Source organism: Chelonia mydas, chromosome 8, assembly GCF_015237465.2.
Source record: "Chelonia mydas isolate rCheMyd1 chromosome 8, rCheMyd1.pri.v2, whole genome shotgun sequence".
In the NCBI taxonomy this organism is placed as follows: Eukaryota; Metazoa; Chordata; order Testudines; family Cheloniidae; genus Chelonia; species Chelonia mydas.
The window spans coordinates 54,643,001-54,661,234 of record NC_057854.1 but is presented as its reverse complement, the minus strand read 5'-3'; the positions used below and the strand labels follow the sequence as shown (position 1 = coordinate 54,661,234).

Genomic DNA, 18,234 nt, shown 5'->3' with positions numbered 1-18,234 from the left:
ATATTAATCTCCAGATATTAAACTACAGTACTTCTATTGTGTTAAAGTTTGAAAATTAGAAGAGGAAATATGAAACTGATCATTTATTCAACAAATTTTTTCCTGTTCCTTTTCTTAGGAATCAAGTGTTAGAAATGTTTGATCATGCTTATAGCAATTACATGGTAAGTAAAATACCAATTTCTTCATTATGCTTACACATAAATTAAAGTTTGTGTTGCATTTGTCAGCAGTTTTGTTATTGACCTGGCAGTTTTAAAAAACTTGCTGAAACTCTGTTGGGGGAAAACTGAAGTTGAAGTTCGTATGTGCAGCTTATATTATTTTCTTTTGAAGTGTCTGATTGCATATAAGAAATATGAATATAGGGGGAGAGTAATGTCTGATCACAGGAACAGTAGCTAGGAATTCCTGACAGGTTACTTAACCTATGCTTGATTTTTTCCCCCCCTAGATCTGAAATGCAGTAGTCTCTAAGAATTTAGGTGTTTGTAAAGGTAATTGACAATGAAAAGTGCTAAGTTACAGAATTTAAAATATTTTAAAGGGAAGCAGATGTTGCAATATAGTCTTGATATCTGATTTCCCAGTTGGATCCTTACAGGTGGCCTATAAAGCTAAAAGGTAATGGGGCTCTCTACAGGTAAACCTGCATCTCTCTCACTGCAGAGTCAGGACCTTACCATGTAAACCTGCTTGCTATTCTTAATGTATGTTGTCTCCTCTTATACATTTCCTACTATATTAGTGTTCCCTTGACTTATTTGGTAGCATGAGACCTCAGAACAAAAATGTTGCAAAATACCTACAGACCAAGAACACTTGAAAAGATACCTGTCTGTAGTTATCAAATTCTAGTGAACACATTAATTGTTAATAATGTATTGGTTGTGCTGGTGAATATTATATAAAAATGTTTATATGTTCCTGCAGATAACTTTGATTACACTTTGTGGGCCTAACATTAATTATATAACCTCATATTTGCTTGGGATGTTACATTTGCTGTAGATTTTGCAGCTGCTTTGCTCTCAAAAGTTCCATTTCACTTAAAAAAAAATAAAATAAAAAAAAAAAACCCTGTAGCATCAGACCCACATTGCATAACCTGGTGCTAAATAGGCAATTGTAATGTAATTAAGTGGTCCACATTTGCTACTGTTTACATGATATATGTGTGTTGTAATTTAGTGTTGTCAAAACAATTTTAGGTCTTTTAGTTGTCTTCACATGTTGGACATGAGACTGATTTGTTGTTTAGTCAGTCTTGTTATATCCTAATTTATTAGTTTGGTCTTGTTCCAGAATAAATAATTGTTTTTATTTCAACAGTAGAATCTCTACATTTAAAATACAGTTATTGATAAGAAGAATATAATACTATCAATACACTGAAATGGGAAACATTTTAGGGGAAACAGGTGACCCCTGTTAACTGTACATCTGAAAATCTAAGGCAGTCTAAGGTTTTTTCCACACCCCTGAATGACATAAGTTATACTGACAGAAGTGATTGTGTAGACATGGCCTGAAATACCAATTATTCTTATGATACCTTAGTCTAGTAAAGTATGTATTTTTTTAACAAAAACATTTTAATTGTTTTCATCTTTGTATTTTCTCTACTGGGCATATAAGTGTTCTTATTATAGCACAGACCTTTCTTTCATAAGTTGCACCTGCTCACACATGGAAAACCACTGTCCCTGGAGAGTATGTTGACTGCATGGCTCAATATTATGCTATAACCCTTTAACTTCCAAAGAGGTTAAAAGTTAATGAGACATGTAAATAGATAATGTATACAGTGAATGAGATTCTTTGCCATTTATAAATGCCAAAGGTATTAAAGCACAGAAGAAAAGCTATTGTGAGGACTGTTTTTTATTAAACATGTTCAGGTATGCAGGCTGTGAAGTGATACAGAATTGTTGTTTGATTTTTGAAAAATAAAACAAAACTTCAAGTAGTTGTTTTTGGTTGACATTCTGACTCTTCTCTATATTGCCTAACAGTGTGACTAGCAACTGGCTTCTTTGGATAGAAATAATTTCTAGGTTTCAGAGTAGCAGCCGTGTTCGTCAGTATTTGCAAAAAGAAAAGGCGTACTTGTGGCACCTTAGAGACTAACAAATGTATTTGAGCATAAGCTTTCATGAGCTACAGCTCACTTCATCGGAAAGCTTATGCTCAAATAAATTTGTTAGTCTCTAAGGTGCCACAAGTCCTCCTTTTCTTTTTGCAAATAATTTCTAGTTAGATACTTGAAACCTGACTACATAAAAATGTCTGGCTTTCAATCTGCCTTGCTTTCTCTTTATTGCTTTTAATTAGGTAACCTACCTTGCCTAACGTTGGACAAAACTCTTCAGTCAGCTGAGATATTTGTGCTTTACTTTTCATTACTATAAATTTGAAGCTAATAAATAACTTCTCTACATTTGTGGCAAGAAAATGTTGGGTTAAGAGGAAGTGTGACTTCAGATATCCTGGAAGCATGAATGTCAAAAGGATATTTACTTGCCACGTATGCTAGAGCATTAAACAAACAAGTCTCATTCTGTGTTTGTTTAACTTGAAGTAAAGACTGGAGTTTCAACCTTGACCTTGATAGCAAGAAAATTAAGTGGTTTTTTTTTTTGTTAACAGCAATTTTTGAGACAGGGAGCTGAAAATTGTTGATTTACTATTTCTATTAATGTTTTTGGACTTGAGTGGATTAGGCTCACATTTCATGTTTGCGTGCAGGGGGATGTCTTTTATACTTTTTCATATGTCAATTGGGAGGGCAGAGAGTAGCTTTTTATTCCCTCACAGACAAGTCTAATAGCTAGGAGCATTTCTTCACACTTACACACAAAGGATACGTGAAAAGCCAGTTGTGTTAGTCCCTTGGGTCAGTAGTCCTAATCATACAGCACTGGCAGCGCTGTGCATTTTTCGCAAGTGGACTATATCAATGCTGTTCTTAATTTACAATCCTGACATAGAGCAAACAGCCCTATTTGTCAATCAAATACATGCTTTTATAAATTTAAGACATACAGATGTTTAAACCTATGTAGTTTGTGTGCCTAATTTTGCCCTTGATACATCTCCTCTTTATCCACTGATCTCAACTGAATTGGAAGGGGCATTTGGCCCCATAGCCTTAACCCATCTCCAGATAGATCTAGATAACTAACCGGTATTCCCTCATTTTTCAGAGTGTTTCCTGCTCTTCAGGATGTAGACTATTACTTTTATTTTAGTGAGTAATGTTCCCTTTTCTGTCTGTCTTGAAGGTAGTTATATCAGAATTACCTGATTATTGGCTTTCTCCACAATTTTAGCTATTGAGCTCTTAATTTTGAATTTCCTTCTACTTCACAGTTCATTAATCAGTTTTTCAGGATAATTGTAAGGTGTACGATATTCAAAATGAGAGCTATACCCTGGCTCTGGTAGCTGAACTCAGGAAGAATAGAAGGCGGTGATAGGACCAGAGTTTTCAAAGAACAATAGGCCATCAATTGAAAAACAACCCATACTTTTTCTTCCCTACCCCAGGAGTCTGGATAACCTGTCACACTAATCTGTCACAGCACATACTCATAAATGATATTGAATGTGTTCCACTTCACGTATTCATTTGCTGCAATTTTGCTTTTATTATGCTGCTCATTAATTTCTACTTTAAAATTAAAAGATAGTATAATACAGCAACCAGTGGAACTGAGGTAGACATGTTCCATCACTAATTGTTCCCTCATACTACACGTCTTATAGGAAGTCAACACCTTGCACAACATTTATTTTAAGTATTTTTTTTGGACTTTATAAAGCTTTATTTTACTAATTCTATTGGTGATTATCATAACTTGCCAAAAAACCTGGGTCACTGTTCATAATTAAAATAAGAATTTTTATGTATGTTTTTATTTCTTTATATGTGTCATTCTGGTAGTGGTTTAAAAATAAAACTGTTTGGTGAAAAGCTTTGAATTTACTAGCCCAAGTACAAAACTTACTTGCCTGCCCATTCCTATATTGATAACTAAGAAAAAAGAATAATAAAGAATAAAATTGTCAGACACAGAGAAGAACATAAATTGTTGCTCAAAAGTCAACATGGTTTCCGTAAAGGGAGATCATGTCTTACTAATCTATTAGAGTTCTTTGAAGGGGTCAACAGACATGTGGACAACTGGGATCCAGTAGACATAGTGTACTTAGATTTCCAGAAAGCCTTTGACAAGGTCCCTCACCAAAGGTAAATTAAATTGTCATGGGATAAGAGGGAAGATCCCTTCATGGATTGAGAACTGGTTAAAAGACAGGGAACAAAGGAGGAGATGGTATGATGGGATAACATGGCTTTGGTAATTAAATATTCATGGTAAATAGGCCCAATGGCCTGTGATGGGTTTTAGATGGGGTAAGATCCAAGTTACCCGGGAAAGAATTTTCTGTAGTATCTGGCTGATGAATCTTGCCCATATGCTCAGGGTTTAGCTGATCGCCATATTTGGGGTCGGGAAGGAATTTTCCTCCTGGGCAGATTGGAAGGCCCTGGAGGTTTTTCGCCTTCCTCTGTAGCATGGGGCACGGATCACTTGCTGGAGGATTCTCTGCTCCTTGAGGTCTTTAAACTACAATTTGAGGACTTCAATAGCACAGATATAGGTGTGAGGTTTTTTTTGTGGGAGTGGTGGGTGAAATTCTGTGGCCTGCGTTGTGCAGGAGGTCAGACTAGATGATCATAATGGTCCCTTCTGACCTAAATATCTATGAATCTATGATAGGAATAAATGGTTAATTTTCAGAATGGAGAGGGGTAACTCCATTGGTGTTCCCAAGGGTCAGTCCTCGGACCAATCCTATTCAACTTATTCATAAATGACCTGGAGAAAGGGGTAAACAGTGAGGTGGCAAAGTTTGCAGATGATACTAAACTGCTCAAGTTAGTTAAGACCAAAGCAGACTGTGAAGAGCTTCAAAAAGATCTCCCAAAACTAAGTGATTGGGCAACAAAATGGCAAATGAAATTTAATGTGGATAAACGTAAAGTAATACACATTGGAAAAAATAACCCCAACTATATATACAATATGATGGGGGCTAATTTAGCTACAATTAATCAGGAGAAAGATCTTGGAGTCATCGTGGATAGTTCTCTGAAGACGTCCCCGCAGTGTGCAGCGGCAGTCAAAAAAGCAAATGGGATGTTTGGGATCATTAAAAAAGGGATAGAGAATAAGACGGAGAATATCTTATTGCCCTTATATAAATCCATGGTATGCCCACATCTTGAATACTGCATACAGATGTGGTCCCCTCATCTCAAAAACGATATACTGGCATTAGAAAAGATTCAGAAAAGGGCAACTAAAATGATTAGGGGTTTGGAAAGGGTACCATATGAGGAGAGATTAGAGACTAGAACTTTTCAGCTTGGAAAAGAGGAGACTAAGGGGGGATATGATAGAGGTATATAAAATCATGAGTGGTGTGGAGAAAGTGAATAAGGAAAAGTTATTTACTTGTTCCCATAATATAAGAACTAGGGGCCACCAAATGAAATTAATGGGTAGCAGGTTTAAAACAAATGAAAGGAAGTTCTTCTTCACTCAGCGCACAGTCAGCCTGTGGAACTCCTTGGCTGAGGAGGTTGTGAAAGCTAGGACTATAACAGGGTTTAAAAGAGAACTGGATAAATTCATGGAGGTTAAGTCCATTAATGGCTATTAGCCAGGATGGGCAAGGAATGGTGTCCCTAGCCTCTGTTTGTCAGAGGGTGGAGATGGATGGCAGGAGAGAGATCACTTGATCGTTACCTGTTAGGTTCACTCCATCTGGGGCACCTGGCATTGGCCACTGTTGGCAGACAGGATACTGGGCTGGATGGACCTTTGGTCTGACCCAATATGGCTTTTCTTATGTTCAAAAACTAGCACTTGTCAAAAAAGCCAGGAGCAAATAGAATTTTGAAAAGCTATTTTAAAAAAAACCTTAAAAATCAAGTCTTACACCAAAATATTTCACCAGTCTCGTCTCACTCTTATGTCAGTTTCTGACTCTCCGATTTTAGTACCTTTTATTTGGCAGTTACCAAAACTCTGAACTAGGGCCCTAAGGCTTGATTCTGTTCTCACGGAAGTCAGCTACAAAATTTGCATTGACTTCAGTGGAACCATAAACAGGTATTTTATTCAGCACACCTGATTTGGGCTATACTGACATTGTTGATGTTTCTGACTGATTGAAGGGTGCTAAGTAGTGTTAGAGTAAAACTGTTTTGCTAGAGCAATGGAAAGTAATCCCTCTCCCCACCCCTGAAATTGCCATCATTTTCAAAAACTACTCCAAACTTGTCATGTTTTCCTTTGTGTTGCATAGTCATTTGGTTGTATTTTATTATTTTATGTTCTGACTGAGTTCTTTTTTCATTTTCACTGATTCTGTGACCTTGGACAAATCATGTAGGGTAAAATTTTCAAAGCATCTAGGTCTAGTTTTCAAAAGTGGCTTAGGAGCCTCTATCTCTTCAATTTTTTTTTCAGTGAGGCTTAGATCCTAAGTCACTTAAGTGCTTTTTAAAATGTTATCCCTAACCTTTGAACTTCCTTGTCTCCTTTCTGTAAAATGGAGCTAATTTTCATAAAATGAGCAAGTTTCCACCCAGACTGTTTTTGCACTAATGTTGGATGAGAGATCAGTTCTTTAATGGAGGAAAAAGACTACTCGGTTCCCAGTGTAGATCTTTGCCACTGCAGATATGCAGTCTCCTGTGCATTTGTTGCAGGAAACACAAGATGAACCTCAAGTGTTCAAATTGAGCAATTATTTCAGAGATGCCATTAAGTACTCCAAAACAATTGTTTCTCTGGGGTAAGGAAGGTGAGGCATTCCACTGTATGGCCTGGCTTCCAGTATGTTTTATGTGGTCTAACGGTTGTCAGCCATTGACCATGAAGAGGAAGCTGCTGCTGTGTTATTTTGAGTTTGAGTTTAGCCACATAGGTGATGCATAGATTTTCATAAGTTTACTACAATTCTGCTTCCTTTCAATAGGTTGCAGTGATGTACTCTACTTTCTTTACCTTCTGGTTTTGTTCTGACAGGATCATGCCTACCCAGCTGATGAACTCATGCCTTTAACTTGCCGTGGACGGGTTCGGGGTCAGGAACCTAGTCGTGGGGATGTAGACGATGCCTTGGGAAAGTTAGTATTTGAAGCAGTGATTATCTTATATGAACATGCAAATCTTAACACATTTTGCTGCTAATACTTCAGTTGATGCACACTCAGAACCCTTGTTTGGTTTTCTAGATCAGGGGTGGGCAAACTACAGCCCTTGGGCTGGATCCGGCCCATCAGGGCTTTCGATCTGGCCTGCGGGATTGCCAGCCCCATGGTGCAGCAGGGTTAAGACAGGCTCCCTGAAGCAGCCGGAGCCACGTCCCTGGGGAAGGGGGGAGGCAGAGGGCTACGTGTGCTGCCCTCGCCTGCAGGCACTACCCCCGGCAGCTCCCTTTGGCTGGGAACGGGGAACCACGGCCAATGGGAGCTTCGGGAGAGGTACCCGCAGGCAAGGGCAGTGCGCCGAGCCCTCTTCCCCCTCCCCCAGGGGCCGCAGGGACGTGGTGCCTGCTGCTTCTGGGAGCGGTGCGGTGCCAGGGTATTCAAGGAGCCTGTCTTAGCCTCGCTGCGCGCCACTGCCACCCCGGAGCCACTCAAGGTAAGCAGCACTGGATCGGAGCCTGCACCCCGAACCCCTGCCCTGAGTCCCCTGCACCCTTCCTGCACCCCAACCCCTTGCCCTGAACCCCTTCCTGCATACCACACTCCCTCCCGCATCCCATTCCCCTGCCCCAGCCCTACATTAATGGCCCTGCATGCAATTTCCCCACCCAGATGTGGCTGTCGGGCCGAAAAGTTTGCCCACCCCTGTTCGAGATGCACAAAACTGCAGAATTGTGTCATGTTATAAATGAGAGAGGTGGTGGGACCAAAACATAGTTTAATAATTTCTATAGCCACTTTTTCCTCTAGTCCAATGAGGTTAACTAATATGTAGTTACCTTTATCAAGAAAAAAGGAATTGATCTCATCAAATGGGATAAGAGTTTAGAATAATTTTGCATAGTACAGTTTTTTTCTTAGAGAAATCATCGATACATCGGTGCACACTTAAGGCCACCAGTAAATTCAGTGGCTGAAATGGGTGTGGCTGGGTTCATTATCAGCTCTTCAGAGCAATTGACTATTGGCCACTGTGCTAGTTTAATAAGCCACATTTTAAATGACAGTTTTCAAAGGTAACTAAAAACAAGAAGTCAAAATGACTCCGACCATCATAAGTGTAAACTATTCTGTAGCTCCAATTCCAGTCAGTAGGAGTTGCAAATGTCTATTCAAAGAAGAATAGGTTTAATTGTTGTCAGTATTTACACCTTCCTGTTAAATATCCATCATTTAAAACTAGCATATTTTTAATCAGCTGGCAATCTGTGGTGATTATGTCACATTATTTCTAAGATTTTTGGGTTAAAAATAACATCATAACATAATATGTACCAAAAACGTACCGAATTTTAATTATATATCTGATTTAAATTTTTTTTCATAGGTTTTCATTGACACTGATTGATACCTTGGACACTCTTGTGGTAGGTTTGATCTGTTTTGCAATGTTTCACTGGTGAATAACTGTTTATCTACCTCTAGTCAGATTTCCAGGTTAGAATTCTGTTCTTTTGAGATAAATGTGAAGTGTTAAGTAAGGAAACTGAGTTAAGTCTCTTATTCCATCAAAAAGACAGGTACATTCTGATGTAAAGACCTGTAAACAATGGATACAATAGACAGTGATGTTATTTGGAATTATTATTATTTTTTTAATACTAAAACAGTACCTGGGCCTTGTAGTTCATCTAAATGAATGCCCATTGTGTTGCTGTTAGGTTTTTTTTTTTTAAACTTATAACAGTAATATACATTTGCTTCCCCTGCTAATGTAAGGGCTTTTCTACACTTAAAATGCTGCAGCAGCACAGCTGTATTGCTGTAGCCTTTCACTGCGGACACTACTTGCACCAACGGAAAGGGTTCTACTATCAGTGTAGGACGGGGTGGGCAAAATTTTTGGCCCGAGGGCCACATCTTGGTATGGAAATTGTATGGCAGGGCATGAATGCTCACAAAATTGGGGATTGGGATACGGGAGGGGGTGTGGGCTCTTGTGTGGGGTTGGAGGTGCTGGAGGGTGCTCCAGGCTGGGACTGAGGGGTTCGGAGGGCAGGAGGAGGATCAGGGCTAGGGCAAGGGGTTGGGATGCGCGAGGGGGTCAGGAGTGCAGGCTCCAGGAGGCGCTTACTTTAAAGCAGTTCCCAGAACCAGTAGCATGTCTGTTCTCCTGCTTCTATGCGGAGGCGCAGCCAGGAGGTGCATGCTGCCCCGTTGCTTGGGGTGAGGGCAGTGTGTGGAGCCCCCGGCTGCCCCTATGCATAGGAGTTGGAGGAGAGACATACCGCTGCTTCCAGGAGTTGTGCAGAGCAGGGCAAGCCCCGGACCCCACTCCCTGGCCTGAGTTCGAGGGCCAGATTAAAACGTCTCGAAGGCTGGATGAGGCCCCTGGGCAGTAGTTTGCCCACTCCTGGTATAGGTACTCCGCCTCCCTGCGAGGTGCTGTTTACACAGAGGGTTAGGTCAGTTTAACTGGATATTTCACAGAACCCAGCCGCGGGAGAGCCCCCCTGGCCCAGAGCCCTGTACCCCCTCCCCACCTTAGAGGCCAGCCATGTAAAGCCCAGGGATCCAGAGGGAGAATCAGGCTGTTGCTGCATCCCAGGCTTATATGGAGTTTCCTGCACACCGCCTCCTTCTTTCAGGCATGCCAGGAACGGCAGCTGTGGGGAACTCTCCGTCTCCAACCCCTCCCTCCAGCAGTGTCTTCTGTTTGCAAGCTGGGCTCTGTGGGGTCCAGTGGCCCCTAGTGGCCACCAGCAGCTCTGCAGCGCCAGTTCTGCAGGAAAAAAGACCTCTGGTCTGACCCAGTATGGCTGTTCTTATGTTTCTTTGGCAAAATGTACAGTACTTGTACTAGGTGAATTGAAAAATATTTCTTTTTTTACAGTGCAAATACTTGTAATCAAAAATAAAATGAGCACTGTACACTTTGTATTCTGTGTTGTAATTGAAATCAATATATTTGAAAATCTAGAAAACATCCAAAAATATTTAAATAAATGGCATTCTATTATTGTTTAACAGTGCAATTAATCACACAATTAAAAACTATTAATTTTTTAAATTGCATGAGTAATCACGATTAATTTTTTAAATTGCTTGACAGCCCTATTTTCAGACCTTATAGCAGGGATGAGCTTGAACTGTGGAGTTCAGTTCCAGATTTCAAGGAATAGAATATGTGGGTACAGGTGGTGGAAAACATTGATTACAATGCACTATAGTGAAAGAAAGGAACTAAAGTGGGTAATCATCATACATTTTCAGTGAATTATTCCCTGTTGAAAACTACTTTGTCATTCATGTACATCACTATAGCAAACCAGACTAATACTGACACCTATTCACATAATGTATCACAATATGATATGGTCAGGCAGAAAAGCAATTTGAGCTATCTTGACTGTTTCCTGGTTTTAACACGTTGAACTTTATATCGTACTTGAATGTCTGACTACACTAGCACTTTCTGAAGTAGATCAGTGTTACAGCATCAGAACCTAAAATGACTGAAGTTATTTTTGTTTTCCAGGTGTTAAATAAAACCAAAGAGTTTGAAGATGCTGTAAAAAATGTGATAAAAGATGTTAATTTAGATAATGACATAGTTGTATCAGTTTTTGAAACTAACATAAGAGTCCTGGGGTAAGTAACTAGCTTTCTTCATTTTCAGTGCACTTAAGATGTGATCTCAAGCTTATGTTCTGTCAAACATTTACTTCTACCTCAGCTGATGTTGAGAATGGTGGTTCCACTGGATCAACAGAATTCAACTTCTGTTGTAGGAAGGGACTGATATAATAGATGTCAAATTCAGTTGGCTGTCCACACCGGCAGGAGAGCTATTTTCAATACCGATTGAAAAAAGTGCTAGGATAGCAGTGGCTAACAACCTGTGTGTCAAAGCTCATTTTCCTAACGTAGACATGGCCTCAAAGCTAAGATTATGTTGTCAAACATTCAATATACACTGGCAAATTTCTCTAGTTTAGTTTATAAAATTTGATTTGTACAATCTCATGGGTGCTAGTTATTTATGTTTTGAGTCAATCAGGAGTGTGCAGTATATTAGGTCTGTGGCTAAGGGATAATTCTGAAATGTGATAATCACTCTTGAGAATGAAAAACACAGACAACACATCTGTTTGTGTTTTTTTTTTAAAAAAAAAATCTTAAGGTGCTGACAGGTTCCTTCAAATAACCTTGTTTATAGATATTAAACAAGTATGCCTCTCAGAATTCAGATATCTTAACTTCTGTGTCACAACTTTCTGAAAATGTAGTAAAATGATGATCAATATGTGATTACTCAGGGCTTATATAAACATCAGTTCATTTGGCTCATGATAACCTTTAAGATAATGACCTCTACCCCATCCATGTGCAGGATTAATCATTTAGTTCTCTTCAGTAATCTACTACTTCAATGTGTTTTTTATATATTCAGTAAAATGCTATAGGGAACAATTTATTGTTAATCTGCTCATCACTCTAAGTATGTTACCTACGGGGGAGAAAAAAAAATTCACCATAGTCATTAAGTGCTTGATTTTTTTTCCCCCCAGAGGTGCACCACAGCTTCCATTGATTTCAATTGGAATTGTATGTGCGCAGCACTTCTGAAACACACATCACAATTGTTTATACAGTGCTTGTCACAAATGATAGAAATTACTGCATTACTGTGACTTACTGACATGAAATACATGTGGATATCTTTTCTTGTGTTTAGAGGTCTTTTAGGTGGGCACTCTGTGGCAATTATGCTGAAAGAAAAAGGTGAATACATGCAGTGGTACAGTGGTGAACTTCTGCACATGGCAAAACAATTGGGCTACAAACTTTTACCTGCTTTTAACACTACTAGTGGTCTCCCTTATCCAAGAGTAAGTGTTTTATAATCCAGATCACTCCACACAATAGGCAAAACTTTGTTAATATTTCAGGAAGTTATTTAATAGAGAGGGAGAGAACCTTATTTGTGACAGATTATGCATTAATTTTCTTTGTATGTAGGATCAGAAAATAGTTCATTTGTGAGTTAAATACAGGCAGAATGTCCTTGCTAACTAGGCTGTGGAGGCATTTGGCACAGAAATCATTTAAACTTTTTTATAAACCCGTTTTTATTAGTGTCAGTTGTGGGTGTAAACAGTTATCACAGATACTTATATTTTCCATACACCTAATAATGCAGATCAATTAATATTTCATGACCAGTGCTAGCTAATTTCTTAAATTTAGTTTTGGGCTGTGTAGCTTGTTGCTTTTCCAGGTTTGCTGACAGTGACCCAGAATGCATCATTCTGACTCATTAGAAATGGCAGAAATCTCATGAAACCACTGTCTACTAGTATCTTGCACCTCTAGGCATGACTAAATAATCTGGAACAACAATGGCTTTTCAGTGTTACTTAAAATTTACTGATGTGCCTTCTACAGCCTGGTTAATTGGGAGTGTTCAGCATGCGCCTTAGGTGAATTTTGATTATACAAACTAAACTTTGTGAATTTTGAGTTGAATCCAAACTTTCATAGTTTGTCTATTTAAAAAAATAAAATAAAAAATAAAAAAAGTCTCCAGTCTGCGAAGGTTATTGTTGGGGTATAATTTGGATTTTTTTTTCATATTTGTAACTTCTCATTACATGAAGCTAAAGCATGGCACACTCTTAGCTTATTGGTTAATTATAACGTATCAGACAGAGCAGGGACTTGAACCTGAGTGTTCCACATCCTAGGCGAGTAGCCCTTACCACTGGGTTGTTGAATATATTGGATTCTCTCTCATTTTTCACAAGTAATTTCAAAAGGTCTCTGTTTTGACCTGATGCAGAACAAGAAATGTTTTTGAAATCTTTAACATTTTTTTTTTGATAGGATGAGAAACCATTTCCCATGCAGCTCTACTTCTAAGTGACTTAGGCACTTCTGAAAATTTTACCTAACATACCTTTTTGTGGCAGTAGAGTTAAAAGAACGGTTGTAGTGTCAGCTGAGACTAGATTAAGATTTTTGTTTTTTAATTAGAATAAATAAAGAACAGATAAAGTACAGTATCTAAGTTCCAATCTCTCTCCCATCATTGACATATATATATTTGCAGTTAGTAAAAAATACAATCTTTACTTTCTTTTAGGTTAATTTAAAATTTGGTTTAAGAAGTCCAGAAGCTCGAACAGGAACAGAGACTGATACTTGTACGGCTTGTGCAGGTACCTTGATACTTGAGTTTGCTGCTCTAAGCCGATTCACAGGAACATCAATATTTGAGGTTTGCTTTCTATGGTCTCTTATTTATTGGGGTTAGGTTTTGAACGGCGTGCTGTTACATTATTGTAATTCTAATTCAAATCCATGGGTAAAGAGTGAACTTGTTTCAGATTAGTTGTATTTGTGGTTGGTAATGGATTTTGCATCCTTTAGCTTTACTGTGCACAAGGATAAGGTGCATTTCCAGAAAAACTTACACTAATATGGCATATCTAATTTAAGTACTATTTTAAACTTTTTATTCAAAAAGTTCTAGAAGGTGATTTACAGTACAAGTAGTAATATCAATATAAAACTTAATATATTGAAGAGTCAGGTTAATAGACTCTCTCCAAGGTGCTTGGCTAGAAAGGTGTACTGATTTGTTAGACTAACATTGAAGAAGAGAACTGAGGCACATGGTATTTAAAGTGCATTTCTATTCTGAAAATTCACTCTGAGAATAGTATAGTGAACTTCCATGTTTTCTGATTTCAAGGCAAACAAGTTTAGTTTGTACGTCCACCCCCCCCCCGCCAAAAAAAAAAAAAAAAAAAAAAGGGTGTGTGCTTTGACTGCCAGCCCAGTATACTTAAATAGGGCCCTGACTCTTGAGCTTGGTTCATTCCTTCCTACATACCATCATTGCTAAAAAACATTCTGCCGGCCAGATTAGGCCCTCAGTGACATCTGTGGTCTCCAAGTTATGCCCTAGTGACGTGTGCAACCCCCATTCTCCTCACTGGGTTTGTACAGGTGTATTGATTGCCATGCAACACAGTTTTTTTTACTTCGTAAGGGGAAATATAATCCAGTTTCTCTTAACTGTACTGGCTGTGCAAGGCTAATCAGAGTAAAAAGCAGTAAAAATGCAGGTACAATTCTGAATACACAGTTAAGTTGAATAACAAGGTGCTAGTTTCACACTGCCACTTTTAAGAGTGGAACTGTTTTTGAAATGCATTCTCTTGTTCTGCTTCATTGAAAAAGCAAAAAAGATATTAAAGTGAAATAATTAAACTAAGGGCTCTAACTTCTTTAAATAAGGCTTGTAACTTTACAGCAGTAAAAGTGTGGTGACTGCAACTTATTCACTGAAGGTGTGAGAATTTGCAAAAGTGCCAGAGTAACTATTCCCATTGGAAAGTCAAAAATATCTGACACATACTGATAGGGCTTTGTCAAATCCGAGTGCTGGACTAGAGATCTGAGACAGATTCTCTCTTTGATGTAGTGTGTAAACAAATTAAACGGGCTCAACCAAGATTTATTCTGGGTTCATTTGTAAGATATTTTTCATTCTTAATTTGATTAACCAAATATTTCAGAGTTAATTCCTGGAGTACCCTGCTAGCTTTCTGTAGAGATTATTGTATCTGAACACATCTTAAATTATTCATGGTCTACTCCCTTTTAATACTGATTTATTCCCTTTATGTAACATATTGCAATACAAACTACCTAATATAAACTGCCCAAGCATTTGGTTTAAAGCCTTTAGAATCAGAGACTTTTTGCATATTTTCAACAGCCCTCTGACTCTCACTGCTGTCTGCCACTCTCTCCTGTTGCTTGTAGAAGGGAGTCACCATCCAAGAGACTCTAAATCAGCAGTGCCCTGTTTCAGCCAAGTGAGCAACCAACTCAGATTCACAGTAGTCTGTATGAAAAGTGCTGTATACATAGCTGTATTGTCTTCAGTTTGTAATGCTAAAGGTAGAAATCCTCCATTGAGAGAGATGGGGTTGGATTTTTAAAAAGCAGTCAGTGTTGGCCTAACTCTGTTCTCATTAAAGTCAATGAGAGCAGTTAGGCCAATACTGAGTACTTTTGATTATCTCACCCTTAAAACCTAGCATGCCTGGCTGGTTGTCTGTATCCTTTTTTAGCTAGGTGTCGCCCCAGTTCGTGCCTCCCTTTGTGTATTTACAGGGGGCTAATACACATACTTATCCTACTATTGGATAGAGCTACTGTGCCACCTAGAAACATCTGAAAAGATGTGTATGGCAGTGTGGCTGGGGCAGATATAACTTAGAAGGCAATCTGACTATATCCCATTGGATTAGAAGAAATTAGTTGTTGCACCATTTCATTAGAGGGTCTTGAAATGTTATATAAGGTTTTTGTTTTTTGTTTTTAATTTTTGAAGAATTTTTTAATGGTTATAAACAAAAAGGGTCTTTCATACCTATTCTGTCAGTTGGACACAGAGGCACAGACAAGTTAAGTGACTTGCCCAAAGCTATGTAGTGTGTGGGTGGCAGTTACAGATAGAATGCAAATCCTTTTAATTAGCAACAAAATGACTGGTTAAATAGAATAAGTGCTGCTTTTCAAGAGAATTCAATGTATTATTGAATAGTTCTACCTTTAGGAAATTCTGTCTAAATATGAATCTCTCTCTAATATATTCTACTTTATAGCTCCATTATTTTAGTAGACAAAAAACCCAAAAGCTTGTATACCAGCACCTGATGCTTTTTCTTGCCTCCTGCATTGCCCTGTAATTACACTTCAATTAAAATATTTTTTGTTGGTTGCAGGAATATGCACGGAAGGCGCTTGATTTTCTTTGGGAAAAAAGACAACGCAACAGTAATTTAGTGGGAGTTACTATTAATATACATACTGGAGACTGGGTCCGCAAAGGTATGTGGCTTTGACTCTAAGACCCATGATCACATGCCGCTCTTGGGAGTTTAAATGATTTTAAAATACCATTAGGAAGGCAAGTGGACTTTCAGATCTGAAGAAACCAGGTATAATGAAGCCTGGTCTTTCTCTGCAAGAATATTTTGCCTGAGAAATCAGTTTTTGTTTCAAGGAAAATATTCCCTAAGTCCATGGATGCTGAGAGATTTCTTAGTGCTAAATTTTCAAAGAATCTACTTTAAGTGCACAGTAAAGTACAAATAAGAGTGCAATTGTGTATTCAGGCCAATAAAAATATTTTCCTACAAAGAAATTAAACACTTGACTTAACAGCATGCCTGAGCATACTCTTTTATGTTCAAATATACTAGAACACATTTTCAAAAAAGTAGGAAAATACTGCATACTACTCAGTGCAGCCCTTCATTAATCTGCGTGCTCCTTTATTTTCACTCTCAGTTGTCCTGAACAGCTCCTTTTCTTTCAAACAGTAGCCATTGAAATCAAGTTGAAAATTAGCAGTTGAAAACTTTTATCCATGTAACTATTTAAATTTAAAAATACAGTACTTTTGTATCCATCTTTGTGCTATTTCTAGATAGTGGAGTTGGAGCAGGAATAGACTCGTATTATGAATATTTATTAAAAGCCTATGTCTTGCTTGGAGATGACCGTTTCCTGGAAAGATTTAACACAGTAAGTTGATTAAGTTATTCACAATAACAGACCTAAAAGTAGCAATTCTTCAACAAAAAAACTTCAAAAACAGACTCCAATGTGAAGCTGCAGAACTGGAATTAATTTGCAAACTGGATACCATCAGATTAGCCCTGAATAGACACTGGGAGTGGTTGGGTCATTACAAAACCTAAACTTAATTTCCCCAATACTAATTTCTCCCTAATGTTACTCACACCTTCTTGTCAACTGTCTGTAATGGGCCACTCTCTTACCACTTCAAAAGTTATTTTTCCTCCCTTGGTATCCTGCTGTTAATTGATTTATCTCGTTAGACTGACCTCACACTTGGTAAAGCAACCCCCATCCTTTCATGTATTTATACCTGCTCCTGTATTTTCACTCCATGCATCTGATGAAGTGGGTTCTAACCCACGAAAGCTTATGCCCAAATAAATTTGTTAGGCTCTAAGGTGTCACAAGGACTCCTAGTTATTTTTGCTGATACAGACTAACACGGCTACCATTCTAAAATCAGTATAGCCATAACTTTCTAACCAAGGAGGGCTGTACTGAGACTTATGTTGGAGCTCTACAGTGCTACTTTTACACTGTTTTACAGAAAACCCGATTAATATAAGGCCTCTCTTATCATAAAAGTAAGCTGAACGCTTCTCTTGCTCTCAGAGCAACAGCTAGAACCTGAAAATCAAATTCTGGGTTTCATCTACCAAGGCAGAACCATGAGTACAGAGACGCTAATCCAGCCCAATGCTTATATGATTATAACCTGCAAAAATATATGTGCCCTTGTTCATAGGTTTATTAGATTCATAAGGCTGCTAAATTTTCTGAAAATCATTAACTTTTTTCACTAAAATAATACAGAATGGTGATGCACAAATGAAATGAATTTTCTTGGTTCTTGCAAGCAATATAAAAGTCGGAACCGTTCAGTTAAGAGTCTGTCACAACAGTAAAAATAATTTATATTGTTAATGTGTATAGCTGCCATTATAATAATTTAATTGGGCTTCCTATTTGTTCAGCCCATGATACCGTATTACCTCCTAAACTCCCCAACTGAAGGTTGAGGTCTTTGCATTGCAGGCCTTACAGTTTTTAATATAAACACAAATAAGACAGCTATTCTGGGGAGAAGAGGGATTTGGAATGGGTAAGCAGACAAGTTATCCAAAGGGTTTTTAAACTTTTTACAGCAGTTAGTCCCGTTCAGTGTTTTTCTTATAAATGCATTTTTGGAGTTCTCTGCTTCAGCCAAAGTAAGTGAGAAACTGCAGCAATCTTTATTGCTGTTAGCCAGCTTAAAAACGATGCCACAGGAGCCAGTCAATGCAGATGATATATAGTAGCCAAGTAGAGAAAAAATGTGGATGTTCATAGTAATGGTTGCTGAA

General features: G+C 38.3%; 1 protein-coding gene across 4 annotated transcripts in view; it reads left to right on the top strand.

Moving 5' to 3' along the window:
* The window catches only part of EDEM3 (ER degradation enhancing alpha-mannosidase like protein 3), a 49,188-nt gene that overhangs the window by 7,872 nt on the left and 23,082 nt on the right, over nucleotides 1–18,234 (top strand). For all 4 annotated transcript variants that reach the window (XM_043521374.1, XM_007061126.4, XM_043521375.1 and 1 more), the window contains exons 2-9: nucleotides 119–164; nucleotides 7,104–7,204; nucleotides 8,613–8,652; nucleotides 10,764–10,876; nucleotides 11,964–12,117; nucleotides 13,371–13,505; nucleotides 16,030–16,135; nucleotides 16,737–16,834. In XM_043521374.1, the coding sequence (XP_043377309.1) occupies nucleotides 119–164; nucleotides 7,104–7,204; nucleotides 8,613–8,652; nucleotides 10,764–10,876; nucleotides 11,964–12,117; nucleotides 13,371–13,505; nucleotides 16,030–16,135; nucleotides 16,737–16,834 (793 nt within the window). The remainder of the gene's footprint in view (nucleotides 1–118; nucleotides 165–7,103; nucleotides 7,205–8,612; nucleotides 8,653–10,763; nucleotides 10,877–11,963; nucleotides 12,118–13,370; nucleotides 13,506–16,029; nucleotides 16,136–16,736; nucleotides 16,835–18,234) is intronic.